The 12,715-nt window shown below is 39.2% G+C and overlaps 1 protein-coding gene across 2 annotated transcripts in view; it reads right to left on the reverse strand.

Annotated features, from left to right (window-relative positions):
• Nucleotides 1-301: 301 nt before the first annotated feature.
• The window catches only part of Map3k20 (mitogen-activated protein kinase kinase kinase 20), a 122,684-nt gene continuing 110,270 nt past the window's right edge, over nucleotides 302-12,715 (reverse strand). Inside the window, exons 11-12 of one of the 2 annotated variants that reach the window (XM_019204969.2) lie at nucleotides 2,161-2,205; nucleotides 302-437 (exon numbers count right to left, since the gene is read on the reverse strand). In XM_019204969.2, the coding sequence (XP_019060514.1) occupies nucleotides 369-437; nucleotides 2,161-2,205 (114 nt within the window). In that variant the 3' untranslated portion in view covers nucleotides 302-368. Of the gene's footprint in view, nucleotides 438-2,160; nucleotides 2,206-6,289; nucleotides 10,148-12,715 lie in introns of those variants that run through there. The other variant, XM_010607009.2, reaches the window with a different exon arrangement.

Consider the following 12,715-nt stretch of genomic DNA (forward strand, 5'->3'; position numbering starts at 1 on the left):
GCAGAGCCTCTGTGAAGGTACGGTGTTGGATAGGAAGCCTTTGCTTGTTTGTTTGTTTTTAATTACTTTCCCTTTGTCCATCCCCTCTACTAGGGGTGGGACAGCTCGGGGAGCACAGCATACTGCGGGTGCTCAGAGAAGATACACTGGCAGGATATCCTACCTTAAAATGAATGATATGTCCTTTGGAGACAATGCCCATGTCTTTCAAGTCTTCTTCATCCAAAAGCAGCAGCCGCTTGCCTGTGATGTTGTTCTCCTTAAACAGGCTTGCATAGCCACTCATCTCCACCGAGGAGTCACCTGGGGTGGGGTGGGGGTGAGGAGAAGGCAGAAGGAAATGAGATTCCACCATGCCCCTAACAAAGTTAACTCCATGAAGAAGAACGTAACTTATGCCACTTGCCTTTTCTGACGAGCTGCTGAACCCAAAAGTACTGTGAAGAGAGGACATACATGGTTTGGAGGATTGACACAGAGTGGCCATGCTTAACAGTAAAACAGTTTTCTGCATTTAGATGTTTTGAATTCCTGGCTCAGCCACAAAGGTAAGATGAAAGAATTTCTGTTTATAGTTTTAAAACTCATACTTTCAAATTGGAGATATTTCTTCCTTTGGAGGCCATGGACAGTTGAAGGATTTCCATGGGGGATATTTTAAAAATCTTTCCGAGAGCTCTTGCAGTGATTTTTCCCCTTATGTGCCAGTGGCCCCTGGATTGCCCAGGGGTGGCGGTTTCAGGAAATGTCTGAGTACCAGGGACAACAGAGCAGTGGACAGAGAGAATGAGTTCTCTGTTCTAGGCCTGTCTGGTCATGACAATAACATGTAGCCCTGGACAAGTCCAAGTGTGGAGCTTCCTGTGTAGTTGGGCCCCATAACCCTTACTCTCTGGGTTTCACCTGGTTCCTTCTCACGATGGCCTCCATGTTGGGTGAAGCCGCACAGACGGGAGGCCTGACTCTGCCCCTCTGACTCTCTTGACCTTGGAAGCCACTCCACCTCAGAGCAACTCAAAGTAACTGTCAGAACTCAGTGATTTTAAAACAATTTCTTTTCAAAGGAGGTGGGCCAACTTTTTGGCAGAGGATAAAGGGATTATATGTAGGCATGAGAATAAAGGAGACCTTAAGCCCTCCTTCCATGGTAGGCAGGGCTGGCAGGAAAGTTGGGATTACTGGGGATCAGAGAATGGGAAGAAACAGGCAATTGTTGCCAGGTTTCTCACCCTGCAGAAGCCAGAGAGGTTTTCCATCACAAGAGTACAAAGGGCAGAGAGGGAAATGCCCTGGCTCACAGACCCAGTTGTTAAATAAACAGACCTTCTGCAGAATTTCTAGTAGTAAGTCTGTTCCCTGGGGTGGAGCCTGTCCCTGCTAAGTGCTCCATCTTTTCTTCATTTAATGATACCCTTTGAGCTTGTAAATTGGACCTGGACAGGCAGAAGTCCCGGTAGTCTCTGATCAGGAATTCTCATGCCTATTTTTATTACTTAGGAAACAGATTTGGAGATGTAACAGGCAAAGAAGGAACACTGTTCTTCAGGGCTTCTTTCTACCCAGAGTGTGGAGCCATGTAAGACCTTTTTGGGACTCAAATATCTGCCCACACCCTCCTAGACACAGGGAGCTCCTCTGGCTATGGCCGCAGAGGATGTCTGGGATCAGTGTGTCCACTCCTCTTGGGAGAGGCCTGAGGACAACAGCCAACATGATGTTGTGACGTTGTGAGCAGGCCTAAGGTGGGAAGGACACACCATGCAGGGCAGCCCCAGCCCAGCACTGCCGTTAGCAGATCCTCTTCACATGGCTCAGTCCATGCCTGGGTTTTCAGGAAAGTTTAAGATGAATTTATTTTTCACGTTTGTTCATTTGGTTTTCTAAGTCACTGTTCTTATTTTGTTATCGCTATTTATTATTGTATTCTAGAGTATTTTTAGAGTCAATAGGAAGGTGGGATCCTCTTACAAGACTGGAGGAGAAACTTGCGTTGCTATTGAGATTGCAATCATTACTGAAACCAGAGAAGAGTAGAATTTGTTAACTTCTGCTAGATAGACTTCTCTATGGCCCAAATCCCACTAGCTGTATTTTAAACTTGTGGACAAATGTCTGAAATACCTGCCCAGGCCCAGTGAGGCATCAAGAGAAGTGGCTTACCACGTCGTCTTCAGTCCATGTACTAATCTCAAAGGAAGGCAGCAGCTGCGTAGGAAATATGAATGAAATGAAAAAAAAAAAAACAGTAATATTATCCTTGTCTTTTTGGTTTTATCCTCTGGGGTCCCTTAGCTCTCAAGTGTTGATCTGGTTCAGTTCCTCCTGCAGGTTGGATGAATGGGAAAAAGAATTTCCCTGACGCTAAGAAGTTCTCAGGGCTCCAAGGATTTTGGCTCCAGAAGCCAATAATGCACAATTATTGTACTTTGTGAGCTTTCCAGGCAGGACTTTGCACAACTTGGTATACTTCTTGGTTCTTGCACACCAGGATTGGTCTTATATAGCATAATAGGGCTGTAGCAGTCAGGGAATTTTTGACATTAGTCAGACACCAGAGCTTTCTTCAGAATTCTCAGCCAATATAGGACTGTTTTATAAACAAAAATTTCAAACCAACCACTGGATAACTAGATGTTTTATTATGATTTATTATGCTGTTTTCACAGGGGGATTTCTAAGTGTTTAAATATCTCAGTTGCACTATATTTTTAAAACCAAGTATGGAGAGACATGAAGGAAAGATGCATGGAACTGAAACTGTCCTAAGAAACCCAGGTGCAGTCACCCTAACACAACCTAAAACACCTCCCTGACAGGTACATGGGCAGGAATGGCTTGCAGAACACATCAGCCCATAATGTCTTCACAGCCAAAGAGCTTCTCACTTCAGTAGATGCTCCATAGCCACAGGTAAACGATACATGTTCACATACCTGAAAAGCTGTGTTCTATGGCTCAAATTAGAGTTTGGTAGAGCCATTAGCTTTGACTAGCTTTTTGAGTTGCCAAAATGTTTGAGTCACTTACGAGATAACATGCTAAAGTATCACCCAACCTCTGTTAGCAGTAATGGTTTTTGGTGGGTGACTTGAAAAAAGGGTGAATTTCATTGCTTTTACTATGGGTAAAATGATGACAGGGTGGCTGAGTTACTCTTCCTAAGCTATAAGTATTTATTTTATATAGTTAAAATAGTTAATAAAATAGTTATTTTATATAGTTAAAACTCTGCTAGGTACAGCCCCTTTAAAGCTTTTAACAGAACTGAAAAATAGGTGGGATTATACAAGGGGGAGTCTAAGACAACCTTCATCATGGCTTACTCAGTGCCCAGTGTATACTACCTGGTATGTTTTTGTGAAAAATTTTGTAGAATGAAAAAACTGAAGGGTGCATGTACTAAAATACTAACTTCTCTGGCCAGGAGTTCAAGAGGTATGGGCATACAAAACCTCATGTATTCCTGAGGGCTGTAACAAGGCATGGAGAAATGGAAAGCGCACTGGCTTGGGCTGGGTACTGCAGGGCTGGAAGGAGAGAGGTGATTCCAGGTGAAGAGAAGCAACATGGGAAAACACTAGCAATGGTGGGAGAAGGGAGGAGGAGGAGGAGAATGGATGTGGCAAGTTTACCTAACTGGAGCAGAGGATGCAGTGAGCTCATGTGGGAGGAAGGAGAAATATGGCAGACTCAGAAGGGGGAGTCCTTAGTTTTTTAAAAATTCTGCTGGCTAATAATCAGTATGTAGAGTTTGAGTAATATAGTAAAAAATACTCTGCTACCCCTATGTGCCTTGATTCCCTTCCCCCTCTGAAACACTTGATGTATGTGGGGATCATCCAACACACACATAGACTTTAACAATGTGGCAAGGCGAAAGACTTGAGGAATCCAGTGTAAAGCTGAACTCAATCAGAGAAAATACATGACAAGTTTTATTTCCTCATAGGGCATTTGGAGACAGCTGCAGAAACATGTCATTCCCTTCTCCCATCACAGGAAAAAATATGAAATGAGGAATGTTTGATTAGTTCAAGAAAACCAGACTGCATTACAGAAATATTTCCCTGCATCAAGGCTGGCTTTTACAGGAAATGGGGTTTATATATGGTGTTTTGATTTTTAGTATATGTGCCGCCAAAGTGAGCATGGTGTTTTGATTTTTATACGATTTCCAAATGCTGTGCCAAACAAAACTGAGAAACAAGTATTTCTTGACCAGAATAAAGGCTGCAAATGAAACCAACATCTTTGGCTTTAACGTCAGAAGGAGAGAAGAGTTCTTGCACTCTGAGGATGGGTTATCCACACGACACCAAGGGAAAGACACTGGACTCAATCTGATACTCCTACAGGGTTCTCGGCATGGTGCTTATTAAAATCAGTGAGAAGAAGGCTGGGGCCAGGCACTGCTGCAAGACAGTTTGGATTTGGCAAGACAGGGATAGGAGTTAATGATCTCCAGCCATACAGTGGCTTACTATTTCTTTCATGTTTCTGTGCCTTGTTCACGTATCAGTGTATTTGCTGTAGGATGATTTCTAAGCCTTCTGTCTTTGTGGATAAAAAAAATCCCTCATGGATGCCCCATGACTTTACAATTTGTTATTTACACTCCAACTGACTTCAGGAAAGAAAAGGTAACACTCACGTGTATGTGTGTGACAAGGATTCCTTCAAAAGATGTTGCAGGTTTAGTCTAACAAAGATCTTATATACACAGCAACACATAACAAAGGGATTTACTGTCAAAACGTTTATTGCAAAATGGAGTCTTAGAACAAAAGAAAGCAAAGAAAAGTTCACATCAAAATGAAATGTATGACACCAACCTGGATTTCTGAATACATTGTGGATTCTGTGCTGGAATATCAAATTCCAACTATGAAGTCAGTAACTGAGTAGTCTTACCACATAAGAGTAAAATTTAATCTTGCATACAAACATTATACATGATACTTGGCATAGGACTTGCTCAGAATAACATTGCAATAGAATAAGTAAGAGAAGGTTTTTGTTAAAAAAACAACAATAAAGTGATAATGGCATCTATTCAAAGCTCACACCCAAAGAATACAAATATTTTCTATTATTTAATACAAAAAAATTTAAGAGTGCAAAAGCAGTATGTGCAGTGTATTATATCTGACATTAAAAGATATACTGTTCTGCACACAACGTAAAATAATTAATATAGGTGCCTGAAATTCTAGCTCTGAAGTAAATAATCACATGCCAGAAAGCTTCTCAAAAGCAAAAGAGTGCATATGAAGTTGGGGTCTCGGAAAACATGGCGATTCCCCAGTTTCTAACAAACACTCATTTTTCATCATAGAAATGCTGCATCTAATGCTATTAGGCTATGCTAGAATCAGAAGAGCAGAGCAGAGTCTGGCAATGCTTAAAATCTAAACAGGAAAAGTCTTACACAAATGCATCAAAAGGTGCCCAATTATAGAAAACTTATGCTCTATCATGTGTGATATGGTGAAACTCTATTTGTTTTTACACAAGGCTGCAACAAGTATAGTGTAATAAAAGTAAAAAGAATATCAATATTTAACTAAGACCAAGTTTTAAAGCTTTCTTTCATACAACTCTTACCAGTCTAAAGAAAAGAGATGTCACTCTGGATCTCTCCTAGACCCTCACCACCCCGCAATTTGTTTTATTTTGATGGGGATCAACTTTAAATACCTGAGCTGGTGTTAAGGTCTAAAAAATCCACTGCATGTTAAAAAAAAAATCAGTGGCCAAAAATCCAGCCCTCAATATTTCCATAGGAACAAAAATTGTGTGCTATATGTCTCCACTCTATTCTCATCAGCTATGTAAATTATTACAATGTGATTTTACTTCAATAAGATGGCTGTTAGAAAAGGTAGCTTTTAAATTCATCTACTTTGCAGAACTACAGCTACCTCAGTGTAGTTTTTCTCTTTTTATGCATTGTGGAATCACTGTAATTGGAGAGTGACCCCTTTCAGGTGAATCTGGCTATTTCATAAAGTGGCCAGCAGCATTCTTAAGGTGGAAGAAGCCATTTTTTCCACAATTGGTGATTTGGGATAAAGGCATAAACTGACAAAACTCAGATGTGTAGTTGTAGTTCTGAAAATGTATTTTGGTTTTGTTCTGGCTTGGGTAATTTTGTTTGGGAAAATAAATAGAGGTGCAACTCTAAAACTGCCAGGTGTAACATGTTTCTCAGCGGGGAAGAGACAGGTTAATGGTATTTGGAATGGAATTTTTCACAAGGTGAGAATGTCCCTGCCATGCAGGATGTTAGGTCTTGGCAGTGGGCACTAAACGCTGCCCCATTCACTGTGATAACTGAAAATGTGCCCCAGCACCCACAAATGCCATTAGGTGATGGCACTATGCCAGGTGAGAAGCCCTGGTAGGGTCGTATCAAACTTTACACATTCAACTTTCTGCACAAAGGAAAAAAAAGGAGTTTCAAATGTATGACTCTCATAATTATTACCATAATTTGGCATTTCAATCTTCATTTTGAATCTTCACATTTCTAAGTGTTTCTTTAACTCTTCTCTTTTGAAATGTACATTCTTGTAAGTCAAGAAATCAGAACTAAATCTAACACTGATATTTTGCCATTTGAAAAATTAATGTGTAAAGTGAATTATAAACTGTACAATTAACATCATCTCTAGAAATTGTGCATATAGTGGACATTTTTAATTAATAAACATTTAAAAATTGGCAGGCATTAAAAAAATAAAATCAATAAAATTAATAGACTCTAAAGTCTTCTAAATAATCTTCACAGATAGAGTGAGAATATAAAATTGTGCAATTTGGAGTTCAGGGATGTTTTCATGTTTTGCAAACCACTAGAAGGACAATGATTTGGAACAGAAGGTAAAGCAGCCAATGCCAAACATAATTCCAGGTAGAGGAAAACCACAAGCTCCTCTCTGGGGACAACTCTGTTCTACCCTAAATCCTTGTGGTTTCTAGATGGCAGAATGTTGAGCCATGAACATTTTCTGAATATTGGTGAGGAAAACAGTAGCAACTAAAAGATGAGGGAAATCTTACCTCAGTAATGGTGCACCTGGGTCTTGGTATAGAGTCCTGTAACTTTTCTCTTTTGGCCCTATTTCGTTACTTTTAATGCACCCAAACTATACGTAACCATATGGGTTTATATGTAAATATCAAGGCATCAGTTTCATTCTGGTTAAATGTTCTAAACCTGTGCCTGACTACTCTCAAGTGAAAGGCGAGGATTATATTGACATAACCCATGAAGATCCTGCCACGCTGAGATCCCCTCACCCTCCTCAGTTTTGCTCATGTGACCATCAGTGGGTCCTTCCTTGGCCACACTAAAAACCTCCACACCCCGCTCTGGCCTCATCGTCCGTCTCTGCTTCACATGCACTTAGTGGACGCTAACATATTACAATGAGGCGCTGTGTTGATTGTCGAACTCCTCTCACTAACACGTAAGCTCTAGTGTGTAAGCACCACAAGCCCAAAGGTTTTCATCTAGCTGCTCTTAGAACAGTACAGGCACAGAGAGGAGCCTCCAAGAGTATCAGCTGAACAAATGACGCCAGCTTTTGCCTGAAGATGCGTAAGAGGATTTAGAGCCCCATGCCTTCTGCTCTCTTCATCGGGGCCCCTGGTCAGGACCTCCTGGGAAGTAGGGAGTGGAAGTCATCCCCCATCTGCTTCTCTCCATCACTTTTCTGCCTGAGTGGCTGGCTGAAGTCAGGAAGTACCTCTGTCTGAGCACAAGCTGGCCATGCATGTGCACATGCATGTGGGTCTATGTGTGCACAGACAGAGGAGTAAAGCAGAGCAGCTGTGAGGGGGACCTATTTTCTAGGGAAAAGCTTTGCGGGCTCCTTCTGTGTTTACTCTACCTGTGGGTGGTGGCAGCCTGCAACACCCCACACCAGCTGCACCTGGCCAGGGCTCACACTTTCCAAAGAGCAACTGGATTGCATCTGTTTGTACGGCTTACATTCTAATAATGGTCTCTTCATCTTTATTGAATGCTTTCCACTTTTAATTTCATTTTGGACTAAGCAAGTATCACTTGAAATTCATAGTTTAGTTTTCCAGAAGGGTATGGAAACTACTTGTTTGTCTGTGCCTTCTCATTAGCACAATAGCAGCTGACATTACCTGGCCATTCACCATGGGCCTGGTACTGTGTTAAGCACTTCTCATATTATTTCTTGTAATTCTCACGACAGTGTTCTGAAGTAGGTTATCATTATTCCCAAGTTAATGATGAACAAACAGACCCATGGAGATTGCATTTTTCCAAGACCACAACAGCAAAGCAGAACTCAGAACATACTACCAGTTATTTCTCCCCAAATAAAGTTATCATGACATATTGATCATTTGATAGTGTTTTTCAGCTTTCAGTAGGGATTAGAAGCAAACTGTATTTCAAATTCCAAGACTTTTCATGGTAAAATATACTTAGAGATGTATTAGGAACATCTGTATCCTTGCTTAAAATGTCCATATAAAGAGCCACCAAAATTATTTTAGCTTAAGAGTCAAATTGATACTGCTTTCTAGTTCAGATTTTTTAAAAAGACCTTTGTTCTTTTGCCTTTCTTACCTAATTACCATTTTAAAATGTCTCATAGGTTAAACATGCTTTGACAAATGCGATAGTACTTAGAAAATATTCTGAGTGGCCAAGGTTTCGGAGCAGCACCTGTACCTATTTTTCTAAAACACCAGCATACAGGAGCAGGATTAAAAAAAGACAATTCTGGAAAGCTAGATCTGATACAGAAAGGACACTTTACAGTGAGCTTTTGCCTCAGCGAGGATAATGTGTCTTTGTTATTCTTTTTATAATATTTAATTTCCTTCTTAAGATATGGACACATACATTAAGAATCCGGGATTGTTATGCCCCTCTGGAAAACAAAGAAACAAACAAGCACGTAGCATGCCTTACTGGGCATGCAGAGCAGGCCAATGCTCAGCATAAGCACACCTGGTGACATCCCTTTAAGACTGTGCGCGCGCATGTGTGTGTATAAAGTACAAGTTAAGCCTCGGATGCAGTGTGGTGTTGTTAAGAAGTTTCCAGGAATAGCACTGGAATGCAAGCTTGTGGCTTCTGCAGTTGGCTTCAAATCAGAGTCTTCTTCCCTCAAATGTATTACTGAGAACACCTCCTGGGTTTTACTTTGGGTAGCTGTACTATTTAGTATGGAAAAATTCTTGGCACTTAGGTTATTTCTGAAGAAGCCTTTTGTTATAACCCTTTATCTCATTTTCTTGTAGCTGGATTTTGTAGTCACTATCAATCATTTCTGACATTATATTGTCTTGAGAAAAAAATATAGTGCCTTACAGAAGAACCAAGTGTCAAAGAAGAATTAGGAGTAAAAGGTGCTTGTTCAAAATGTAAGTTTTCTTAACGAGCTGAATAAAGGTAATAAAATAAAGTCAAATACAAATTATAAAATATTCATTAAGAAGAAAAAGCCAGAATATCATTACATTACTATATTGTACAGAAGCATAAATTTCTATAATCAGGCACCACATTTGCTGATTCATAAATATACCTTTGGCTTAATCCCCCTCCTTTTCTGTAAGCAAAAATAAGTAAAAAGTGAATTACTGTCCTGTAAATATAACTGACCTAAAAATGCAGTGCTTGGTTTTCTGCCTCCTTAACTGTTTTTGTACAGACTGAGATAGCACATACTTTTATTTTTTCTGAACATTTCCAATTTTCTTAGTTTTCTTTCTGCTTTCATTCACTATTATTATCCAGGTCATTCTCCTCCTCACCATCATCATCATCATCATCACCTTCTGACAAGTCAAAATCACTGAACCCCAGGGCCATGTTGACTTTCCTTCCCCTTCTCTTAGATGTGGTTTTGGAAGAATTCTGCTTGGCTTGCATGTTTATCTGCATCCCAGCATGCAGCACCGCTCCTGCTTTGTTCATTGAGAAGATATCCCCAAAGCCCATCAGCATCATGGCCTGCAGACCTGGGTTCATGCCATGTCCCTCCCCGTTACTTGCTGCTGTGATCTGACATGACATCTCTGCACTGTTTGACTCCTCTGTCTTAGATTCAAAGTAAGACTCCTCAGACATTCTTGCAGCAAGAGGCAAGAGAAGCTATCAAAGGGGGAGAAAGGACAGAAGTAAAAAGAAATTAGGACCAATTTAAATAAGGGGAAAAGATACCACAAAATTAGTTGGCACTGCACAGGAGGTAAGTGATTAGTGAAATACATGGACACAGGGAATTATGTGTGAGAACTTATTTAATGGCTAATTTGGCCCTGGTATATTTGCCATAATTTATGAATGACAGAGTAAATCTTAACCGAAAGTTTGCAAAGCACTACAGCAAGCCAAGTTGCAAATGGACAAGAAGGTGCAAATTTTAAGCTTAAAATCATTTTCAAAATTTCTCTTAATTTTTGCCAATTTCACTTTCACACAGAAATATTTAACCACTTTTTTTTTGGTACCAGGGATTGAACTCAGGTCCTTGGGCTTGCAAGGCAGGCGGCGGAACCACTGAGCTAAATCCCTGGCCCCACTATTTTTTTTTAAAGGAAGAAGAAATGAAGCAGAGATTAAATCTCAAGTAAAAATTAAGAAATGCCTGCACCAAGGAAGAAAAACCCAGAGGAAGCACGGAAACAGTTCAGGTGTCAATACAGTTCTATAGAAATCTGGGTGGTAAACTAGACTAGTATTCTGAGTATTCACTAAAAGTCAGCCTCAAATTTACTTGCTTCCATTTATTATTTACTATAGCCAGATCTGATATAACAGCTTTTATTCAAATTATAAAATAATTCACTTGAGAACAAATTTTAAATTGTCTCTTTTATACATAAATATGTAAATACATGTGAAAACTGAAGGAAAATATTAATTTAGATTGCTACCTTTATCTTCTAATATTCAAGTTTCCCAGCTTTAATAGAACATTTTCCTAAGAGTTCTCTTTCACTGTGGTGTGGTGACAAATATTTGTTTTCTTATATTATGTAATTATTTTTATTAGTCAACCTAATTCCATGAATATCTGGTTACATTCATTTCAGGAGTAAAACTGCTAGGCTATAAGTGTTAGCAACTTAAGGTATATTTCTGATGTGGTTCAATATGGGTGAATTTATGATGTAATGGAATAACCTTTACATTCTAGGCATAAAGCTACCTAACAGTACCAATTTCCTAATTTTTAATTAATTAATTTATTTATTAATTAATTTATTTATTTTGCAGTACCAGGGATCGAACTCAGGACCTTGCACTTTGAAGGCAGGCGGCAACGCTACTGAGCTATGTCCCTGACCCCAATTTCCTAATTTTTAAACTGAAGTTGGACCTGAATGTTTTTTTTTTTAATGGTTCATTCTATTAGGAAAAGACTTCTGGAGCTGTTGGTACAGTAACAACTTTATGTCATTCAGCTAAAAAGGACCAGGTATACAGAAAAAAACCAAACACTAGTTTTGATCCATACATATTAGGAACAGGATCTTATTTCCTTACAGCCACCTTTCTGGGCTTTGTTTTCTATGGTTGCTTATTTAATTATTTCAGAGGTCCTTCCTATTATGCTAGATATGAACTATTCCTAAAATTTTTGTAGCACACTACAACACTAATTTAAAATAAACATTATTTTCATTTATGCATAAAGAACTCATCTCCAAATATTTTTAACATTTTAGTTTTAAGAAAGAAGTGTCTCTGAAATCAATTCAAAAACATGATTTTTAAGAAGTTACATAAATGTTAAACTTCTATAATTAAGGTGGGCCAACACAGAGAAAACCTAAGCCTCCAGCTACTTTCTTTTTTAAAGATTTATTTTTATCTTTCACTAATCTCATTTAAAGCTGACTAGAAACTGAAATGAGAATAAAAGAAAACACCGACTTACAAAATTCCTGAGAATTAACTTTCTTTCCTTCAGAAATATCAGCTCTAGATAGAGGAAACATTAAAAGCAAGTACTATAAAGAAGGAAAACTTAGACCTCATAAGTAAAAAAAGGGAAGAAAATCTCTTGAGCCTGTGCCTCATGCTGTCCATTGTTAGCTGTAGCCCTCAGAGCAGTCCCTTTACACAGTTTTCTAGAGTTAAAATGCAAGCTACAACCTACTGAACACTCACAGCATTTTATTTATTATACAACTATGCTATCAACGAATAGCAAAAATGTGTGCAAGGCAGCCCATATTTCTTAGCAAAACTGAAGACAATAAACCAAACAAAGGTTTAAAGCATACTCTAATAGGTGGCTTAAAGTTTTTTCTTACACTACTACATTTAGAGCCAAGCCATGCGGTGCTTTATAGCTTAAGATTTCAATGCACTTAAAAAACAAAACAAGAAACTTAACAGACTTCAGAGGATGTGCTATCGGACAGGCACAGATCTGCTTCTGTCCCTAAGCAGCCTGAGGAGCAGGGCTCCGTGCAGGCCCGGGAACGGCTTTCTCTTCTGACTTGCTGGCACTGACAGCTGCACAAGAGCTACACTCTTCTCTCAAGAGCCACGGGAGTCACAGAATTTATAAATGTCCTATGACGGTCCGGGCAATTAAATTCTTATTTTGGGATTCTCCAGATAACCAAAGTCGTTGTTTAAAAAGTTAAATCTCATAATAAACATTTAACTTCATTGTTTTTCTTTTTTTTTTTTTTTTGTATCACA

This window comes from Fukomys damarensis, unplaced genomic scaffold (genome assembly GCF_012274545.1).
Source record: "Fukomys damarensis isolate Sample0158 unplaced genomic scaffold, DMR_v1.0_HiC HiC_scaffold_26, whole genome shotgun sequence".
Lineage (NCBI taxonomy): Eukaryota > Metazoa > Chordata > Mammalia > Rodentia > Bathyergidae > Fukomys > Fukomys damarensis.